The sequence below is a fragment of the Malurus melanocephalus genome, unplaced genomic scaffold, assembly GCF_030028575.1.
Source record: "Malurus melanocephalus ecotype Western Australia unplaced genomic scaffold, MMel_1.1 scaffold_428, whole genome shotgun sequence".
Lineage (NCBI taxonomy): Eukaryota > Metazoa > Chordata > Aves > Passeriformes > Maluridae > Malurus > Malurus melanocephalus.
In genome coordinates this window covers 526,568-535,901 of record NW_026623660.1, presented here as the reverse complement: position 1 = coordinate 535,901, position 9,334 = coordinate 526,568, and the positions used below count along the sequence as shown (strand labels likewise).

Genomic DNA, 9,334 nt, shown 5'->3' with positions numbered 1-9,334 from the left:
GCTCCTCCTCAGCGGCTGCGCCTGCGCGGGCGGGGCGGGTTCGTGCCTGTCCCCGCCATGGCGGTGCCGTGTGGGGCCGCTCTGGCYGGATCTGTTCTCCCGGCCGCTACCGGGGCCGCTCTGAGGCGCTGCGGGGCCGGGCTGAGCGGCCGCAGCCCCTGGAAACCGCTCCTGTTCCTGCTCAGCCCGCCGGCTTTCTCCACGACCTGCGCCAGGTGCGCTAAGGACAGGCGGCTGAGGCGAAAAAGAGCCATTTCGGAGCGGCAGCTGGTGAGTGCTGGGCTCTGTGCGGTTTCGGGGTGCCTCAGACACAGCTCCCGCCGCTGGCGCTTCTGCAATGAGAAGAACTGACTGAAGGATAATTAACTTTCAGAATAGTGAGGGAGTGAGTCTGCCCCGCGATGTTCTCGGTGTTCGCAGTCACCGCAGTAGCGGTCGCGTTCCCTTTGGTCTTTTTGAGCGGGAAGCATCCAGAAGTCGAGAAAGCAAAAAGTCYTTTTAAAGCTAAAGTTGTAAAACGGCATTTTAGCTTTAAATCTAAAATACTATTCTGTTTCTAACTCTTTTTTTAAGTCTTGCGTTGTCGTCAGCTGCCAAAAAAAGGCACCACTTTATGTCAGAAAAACAGCAGGGTCCGAGAATTTATTTTTCATCTTATGTTTATATTCACACGTCTCTGGAAAATCTTATTTTCTAATGATCCATAAATCATTTCCCATTAAAAGCCATAGTTTCMCGTCTCGCCGTGTGGTGGTGCCAAATACTTTCTAAAAGGCTTTTTAAGACTTCACTGGTTATAGTATAAATTCTAGTTCTATTGTGAGGATTTTTTTTTGTTGTATCATAACGCTAATAAGACCTTTTCTCCCTAGCATACTATTTGGGCAGTTTATTGAAAGTGACCCTTATTGCCCATTCTCATTATGAAGTTCCTTTAGTAACTGACAGAATTTGAAAGTTACCATGATCACGGTCATGCTTTTTCTTTTCATCCCTCTGTGTAAATAATTCCACCTGTCAATGGTTGTACTTCTCTAATATTTCCTTCTGTGAATTTCAGCCCCTTTTCTGGAAATAGATAAAGTTGTATCAACATGGCTTTAGGCATATGCTTTTAAAGAAGTTCTTTAAAATATTTGAAAAATGAGATCTGTTTTTCTTCATTATTACACTCAATATACTGCATTTAGTTGATCTGTGAATGGCAGCAGAGTTTTGATTTCTCTTTTTTTTACTGTTGAGTGGAATTCATCATAACTATAAATAGCAGGTCTGGCTGATAAATAAAACTTCTTAGAAAATGACTCTTGACAAGTTGTATTTAAAGGGAACAACCCTCACCCTTGTTGCAGACACGTTATTTTGTGGATCAGCGGAAAGTGCRTGTGGTTGGAGGACAAGGAGGAGGAGGGGGCCAGTCCTTCTACAGTGAGCCCAGAAAAGTGTTTGGAGGTCCTGATGGTGGAAATGGAGGCGATGGGGGTCATGTAATTTTGAAAGGTAAAACTCACTAAATCTGTTTTGTTTCATGTTGTCTTTCTGCTTAACACCCCACCCCAGCAAAAACAGCCCTAAATGGTGAGAAATGGTAAATGTCAAAAAATGGTTGTTTCTGTATGAGATASCTTTGCTTTTTAAGCTTTGTCTGAGCTATGATAAGGGAGACATAAATGACATTGACAGCCTTAGAAAGAATTTTGAAAGTCAAGGTATTTTGCAGATATGTTAATGCCTGGTGCTTGACTGTGTTATGTTAATGCTGGGATCTGATTGAATTTTCCTCTTAAAATGAATAAAGCTRCTTCTGCCAATATTCTGCTGCAACATCTAATCTAACAAATTAATTTTGATTTGGAATGACCACTTTACTAACTGCACAGTTAATAAACGTGTGAAGCTAAGTGAAGGCAGTTAAATGTCACTGCAACTTAGATTAATATTAGTCTTCCCTGTTGAGGTAGTAAATAAGATGTGCACTTATGCAATATTTAAAAAAGGAAAGAACAGTCAAGACATTGCTCTTCTGTGCCTGTTTCACTGAAGCAGTGTATTCAAAATGTGTGTATTTTGCTTTACAGCTGACCAGCAAATGAAATCACTTTCTTCAGTATACCCCTTCTATCAGGGTTTTCATGGAGAGAGAGGAGGAAGCAAAAACTGTTATGGTGCTAATGGTGCACACATGTATGTTAAGGTAAGTCAGTAGATGTTGCCTGCTGAGTTGTAGCTTGGTATATGGCTGGTTTCCAAGCTGGAGAACTATATTGTGAGCAAATCTCATGTGTAATGAAGGGTAAATGTGTGATTATGCTGTTTGAGTTCAAAAAGTGAGCTTCATGATATACAATTCTCTTTTTGGATTCTTCAGCTTGAGAATACACAGGAGTGATTTCAGCAWATCTGAAATTGGCTGGTGGAGGATCTGCTGCAGGCTCTGAGCTTCAGTGTAATGCTTGCATCTGTTCAYTTTGAGGTCCCTGTAGGTACTTTGGTGAAGGAGGATGGCAGAGTKGTGGCTGACCTCACTCAGCATGGTGAAGAGTACATTGCAGCTTATGGAGGAGCCGGAGGGAAAGGGAATCGCTTTTTTCTTTCCAATGAAAACCGCGCTCCAAAGTTATTTACTCCAGGAGAGCCAGGTCAGGAGAGARTCCTTCATCTGGAGCTCAGGACAACAGCTCATGCAGGATTGGTGAGTTGCTGTTGGTTCWGCTTCCATATCGTTGCAGGATGACACTTGACTGATTGAAGAAATAATGTGTGATAGCATTTTTSTTAACCTCCAGCTTGCTTGTTTAGAGATGCAGCTCGATGCTTTCTTGCTGTTACTTGGTAGAAGGGTGTCCAAAGTGATTCACAGAGCTGTCACTCTTGCTACTTGGTGTTATCCTACTTCTGCTAAAATCCACACTCTACATAGAAAAGCAGCACACAAGATTCATCAGTGATCACTGATGATGTTTTRCTGGTTTTGCAGACAAACAGTACAGTAAAGTGAATTCTTCCAAATTGGTTTGGTTATTTTGTTGGTTTTTTTTCCAAAATGATAAAGTTCAAATCATCTTCTGTTTCATCCCTCTATTTTACTTTTTACAGATATTAAACTTTTGACTTTGTTAGAGCCAGATCTATCATTGTCTGAAACAAAAAAATGCTAAGTCAACTTTGAGCTCAAGCTGTGTTTGTATTTGAGTGTGGTAATGTTCTAACACCAGCTGGTAAAGYTGTGAAAGTTATGCTTTGCTGCAAAATGTTCTTGATGTAGTTCAACAGCTGCAGAATAACTTTCTGGCCTAGCAGAATTTTKCAGATTTGTTTTAAGATTAAGTAATTTATGTGTTTGTGTTCTAGGTGGGCTTTCCCAATGCTGGCAAATCCTCACTTTTGAGAGCCATCTCCYGTGCAAAGCCAGCTGTGGCTGCGTACCCTTTCACAACCCTAAACCCCCATGTTGGCATTGTCCACTATCAAGACTATGAGCAAGTGGCAGGTAAGAATCAGGAGTATGCTGTGTGTACCTACAACAATTTGTGTCACCTGTGTAATGCTTCAAAATGCTGCAGAAATTGGTTCAGGAGTTCTGTAGATTTCTTGTGAGTTTTAAAGAACTAAAAAAAACCTCTACTGAAAGCCCATTTCACCTTCACGTGTAGGTACCCTTAGTGCCAAAGTGGCAATCTCTGTTCTGTCAGCACTGGAGGAATCTAAATTTAGATGTTATAAAAGATAATAGCAAACTTAGTATGAGTTGTGCTTTATTTTTGATGCACTGAGATATAATTCTAGAAGTACCTGCACTGGCCAATCCCCCTGCACTGGGGGATTATGTTTGGTTTGTTGTTTTTTTTTTTTAATAGGATCTGTTGGATTCACTGTGGAATTTCTCTCATTGTAGTTGCTGACATTCCTGGCCTAATCAAAGGTGCTCATCAGAACCGTGGCCTGGGGATGGCCTTCCTAAAGCACATCGAGCGCTGCCGCTTCCTCTTGTATGTGGTGGATCTCTCTGTGCCTCAGCCATGGGTTCAGCTGCAAGACTTGAAATATGAACTGGAAGAATATGAAAAAGGCTTGTCTGAGAGGCCTTGTGTTGTGATTGGGAATAAGATTGACCTCGCTCAGTCCAAGATCAATCTGCCCCTCCTTAGAGAGCATGTAGCTGAGAGGGTCATCCCATTGTCTGCACTGACAGGAGACAATTTGGAGGAGCTGCTGTTGCRTCTGAGAGAACTCTATGACACTTACGTGAAAACTGAGCAATCACGAGGGCAAAGCCCAGTCAAGTGGTAGGAGCCACAATTGCTGTGAACTGGGCTGGAAGAAGAACAATAATAAAATAGCAATTTGATTCCACTGCATCTCTGTGGTTTGGGCTTCTTGTGGGTTGTTTTTGTTGTTAAAATGCAAGGGCATGGCATGGGGATTTGTTCTGGACTGCTGCATTGGAAAGATTGCTTTGTTTGTTCGTTCACCGATGAGGTGTCTCAGAAGTTTTACAGCAAAGCTTGAAAATTGTAATCATGGTGGGTGTTAGATTGGAAATGTGGACCTTGTTTGGCTATTATGGACTGAAGAGAATGCTGTCAGTAGAAATGACTGAAATGCAGGATCTGCAGGAGATGTCGGCTTATTTTATGAATTGTAGTAAAGTGACTCGATTTTCAAATCAAAAATTCTAAAAAATAAAGTGGACCCATGTTTCTCTGTTTTTGTATGATGATCAATTTGAGTCATGTCTTAAACTTGTCTCCCGCACTGTTGTGGTTTGATGTGGATTTTTTTCCTTAGAGGAAGCACAGCTCYTCAGTAATTTTAGCAATTTTGGTTTTGGCAAACCAAATAGTTACCTCTCCTAGATTCACATKCTGAGTATTTCTATTCATGATCGGGTATGGGAGGTGATCTATGCATTATAAGCAGTGATACTGGTATAAATAGGATCAGGAAAAAATTAAAACTAATATTAAATCCTAAAGTCTCATGTTTTGCTTCATCCCTGGGATTTACTGAGTTGAATTAAATAGAAGTTAATACTCTGTTCTGTCATTCTGTTTGGTTTTGTACAGCATCTTCAGGCTTCACGCTATTTTCCTTCTATTGCTACATGCTTTTCAGCCACATTTAATAAAACCAGGGGACGGTTGCCTGAACACCRAAGCTGGTGCAGCTTCTGTGCAGATTGTTTAATACCCACAGATGCTTTGCACTGTCTATGGCTGTGTTTGAGAATGCCCGGGGCTGTTTTAAAAGCCTCAGTACTCACAGGAGTTCCCACCCTTCCTTAGCGCTCAGGTAACCTCAGTTCTTGCAGGGGGGATCGTGGTGTTTACCGATTGTGAAAAACCCAGCAGGATTCCTGACACCTCCCCGAAATGTGCCATCGATCCTGGAATTGGAGTCTTTGTTSTTAGCATTTCAGCCACCTGCTCTGAGGTGACACTACCGAGTTCCTAACCACGTTCTTAGAGGGTTCAAATAGGCCTTGAACTGGAACTCCCTCATCGGGCAATGAAAAGCCCAAACAGCTTTTTAGTTGGGGTTGGGGATGGTGGGCTGGTTTTGGCTTAGGTTTTGGTGGATTTCTTCTGCTTGACTCCTTAACTTCCTTTTGCTTTCCTCTGCTGAGCCCTTTGGTGCCGTCCTTGCTTTTTAAGAGGAAAGAGATGGTAGATTTTATTTCTCATTCTGACAATAAGCCATGGGAATTCAATGTGAATTGAAGTCCAGTCAATTCTCTATTTCCTGGAGAAGCTTGAGCCATAATTTTGTTTAGCACTTTACAGTTCTAGTGCTCTTCTTTTTAATGCATTTTTGAGCACATGATTGCAACAGTGTTTCAGTAATTGTAGGGGTTTATTTTTATTTGTAGTGCTCTCCCCCTATGTAAGTCTGGAAAATATAAGTGGTGTCAATTGCACAGAAGAAGAAAATCAAATGCTRATATAAAAACTAGCACTAAAAAGGRCCACAYWTTGAAACMTGTGGATCCTGAGGAYTTAYTGCAGCACAAGAACTAAAGCATTGAATCAGTGTGTTTAAGCATAATGTATTTTGAAATCTGCTTTACTTACGGTTTCCTGAAGCACTTTTTTTTATTACCTATTTTTTTTTTATTAGGGAAAGATCTTCACTTATTGTCTGTGTACTTACTAAGAGTCATCATAATGATTTCTGGTTTTAAGCAGATTTGTGATAAGTGAATAAGTACTCTGGCTTGACCATGCTCAACATCTTGATATCTGTTTTTAAACTTTAATTCAAATTACAGAATGRCAGGAGTGGCTGTGAGCCAGAGATGCTGCTGCACATGGAGTGGGATTTTGTCATAGTTTGTACAAGCTGCTGGATACAGATCCACCATCCAGCTGCTTTYCTGTGCTGCCTTCCATGGGATGCTGGCCAGCACCTGCACCATTGAGGAAAGGGCTTTACATGAATTAAAACTTCATCCTGATACTGCTAAACTTCATACCAATGTTGATGTGTGCCTGGCCTTGGAAGAACAGCTCTATTTTCTGCTTGTCTTCCATACTGCRGTGTCTAGTGCCATTCCCCAGCAACAAATTTTTCTATTTTTTAAGTAGGGATTAAATGTACCTGCATTAGAGAGATCTGGGAAGACTGCAGTTATTGCTTGGAGGGGGGTATTATTATTTAAAGGGGAGGTTAAACTGTATGCCAACAATGATAAGAGATTATTTTGCAACTCTTGAAAACCAAACAACGCTCCCTTCAGGCTCTTGATTTTTCTCGAAGCAGCTCTGAAATTTATCATGTAGTATGTGCCCATTTTTCTGAGACACAAAACCTTGCTKGTAGGAGGACAAAGGCAGGAAGATTTTCATCAACCTTGTTTTAATGTTGAGACTGTGTTTGTCCTTCATTTCCCCACYGAGAGTAATTTTTCATCTTCTCTTTTCTGATTGAAATAGAATTGTCCAAGGAGGCCTTAACGGCATCTGATTTGTCATCCAAGAGGTTTGGTGTTTTTTTTTTTTTTCTCTGCCCTTGTGTATCTAAAATASAGCTTTGAGTCATTGAAGTGTGCATTTCTGGCTCAGCTCTGTTTTTGCATATTTCTACATTGTTGTGCCACCAAGGTGGGAACATGTATTTGTGCATTATATACACACTTCCTGACTGATGAACAAGAACAAAAGACCAACCACAATACAAATCCATATAATTATGGTTTAATAACTCACTCGTGTCTACACGTTCCATTTCAGTAAGAAGTAATGGCTGTGGCTAGTTGATTTGTTACAATCCATTTTATTCAGGCAGCATTCAATTAATTTAATTGGAGTGAGTGGCATAATGCAGTGGTGACCTGGGCTCAGTTTGGTGGGCTTTTAACCTGATGGTAGCACTTCAGCAAACTCAAATGCTGTTATTTTGTGTCATRATTATGGATACAACAAGACATAAAACATGAGGAGCCTTGTGCTTATTCACATACCCTGAAAATGTTTCTTACAGACACAACCACCTTTTAAAATGCAGCTTTAGAAATGCACTTTAGATGCAGATTTATTAAGACTGATTGAAAAGCTGAAAATGAACTGCGGAACGAATTATGTTTTGTTATTCAAATCCTACCTGGGGCCTTTTTTTCTCTATAACTGGAGACATCGATAGGCAATTAATGTGCAGGTAAGAGTCAATATTTCAGAAAGCATCTTATGGTTTGGGATCAATTTTCACACATGGAAAAGCTTCCTCACGGTTTAAAGATTTCCCATTTGAATCTTGACATTTGGTTCCTCCGTGTTAAATTACCTTTGAGACTAGAACATCATTGTTTTCCAAAAACGTGTGARCCCCCACACAGGGAATCCTTTGTACACACACTAATCAGCCATTGACAGAAGTTACTATTCACTCTCTAAATCCAGATAAATTAATCTTCCACTAAAAGTGGAAAATGCTTATGAAGAAGAATATTTTCATGAGGCAATTAATTGCTAAAACACTGGTTGTCAAGAAGACATCTGTGATATTACGGATGAGGTATCCATATTTTGATTATCTTATTCATGAAATCATACTGGTTTGTGGCTATTCATTTCCTGTCATTTTCCTCTCTTATAAATCAGGAAGATGAGTTTGGGCAGCTARAGTGCTTTGTCCAGACAGGGCTCACATTTATGACATTTAAAAAGTAACCTGGTAAAAGGTCACTGTATTAAATCAATATATTCTTACTGCATTGCTTTAGAAAATGTTTCTTTTCTTCACTTACCCACCCCCACACAGACATGTAATGGAAGGTTAAAACAGAGGTGCAAAGCAGCAATTAGTGGGATGCTGAGCTCTGTCTAAAATAACCCAAAGCTGATAACATTAAATAACTCCAGTGCCAGGAGTYTGGGGTTTGAAGCTTGTGCCACTCTGCAATGGGTTGGGTGCCACATCAGCTCTGCTTGTGGCCCTTGTATTTATTGACTGAAAAAATGTATTTTATTTTGGCAAGCTAACACATCTCTCTTTTTAAATCAACCAACATTTTCTAGCTTCATTAATTTATTTATGACCATCAGGAAAATTGTTTTGATGGATGAAAATATCATGGGTTTAATTTTTTTTTCTTAATTACAATACCTTATGTTTCTGAATKATTTTTAATCTTCTTTCAGGGGTAGAAACTGAATCACAGAAGGCTGAGGTCCAAACTTAGCCAGGCTTGGAAAAGTCTACACCCCAGTGAATTTTAAACATTTTAAATTTAAATATCGATCTAGATTTGGATCCTATTAACTTGCAGTCACATAGAAATTCTGTGGCAAGACGGATGAAATTTGGAAAATAATCCTCCAGTATCCACTTTAGCCTCTTCATGGAACTGCAGTCCATGGCAGCATTTAGGAGCTTTAGGAGAACTCACTTGGGCATCTCCTATTCTTTTTTTAAAGCATTCAGAATTTCTTTCACACTAAATAAAACTTAATTTGTAGATGGATAATAATTGCCATGTGAAACGTACAGTTTACTGACTGATGCTACTAATTAATGTAATTATCACTAATTAAATGTTCCAAAGATAGTGATTTTTGTGATTGTTATTCAATGGCTTGAAAAGGCTTATGAAGCTGATCAGTGTCACTACAGAACAGTTCTAGAATTGTGTGTTAAGACAAAATTAAATTAGTGCTACAGAAGTTATTTTCCTAATGCATTTAGCCTGGAATAAAACTTATACCACATTTAGCCAACCAAGGCACTTGATGAACGTGTGCAGAGTAGAAGATTTGCTTTCAGTGAATATTGTAGCTAAAAAATAGTTATATTCCCTCTTTCATGCTAGGAAAGCCTGAGTCCTTGTATGTTAATGGAG

At 39.9% G+C, this 9,334-nt stretch overlaps 1 protein-coding gene across 1 annotated transcript; it reads left to right on the top strand.

Annotated features, from left to right (window-relative positions):
* Nucleotides 1-32: 32 nt before the first annotated feature.
* Nucleotides 33-4,982, top strand: MTG2 (mitochondrial ribosome associated GTPase 2). The gene is made up of 6 exons (XM_057379975.1): nucleotides 33-270; nucleotides 1,353-1,500; nucleotides 2,079-2,194; nucleotides 2,474-2,692; nucleotides 3,352-3,490; nucleotides 3,896-4,982. Exons 1-6 carry the CDS (start codon nucleotides 58-60, stop codon nucleotides 4,288-4,290), a joined length of 1,230 nt encoding a protein of 409 aa, XP_057235958.1. The 5' UTR covers nucleotides 33-57; the 3' UTR covers nucleotides 4,291-4,982.
* Nucleotides 4,983-9,334: the final 4,352 nt, after the last annotated feature.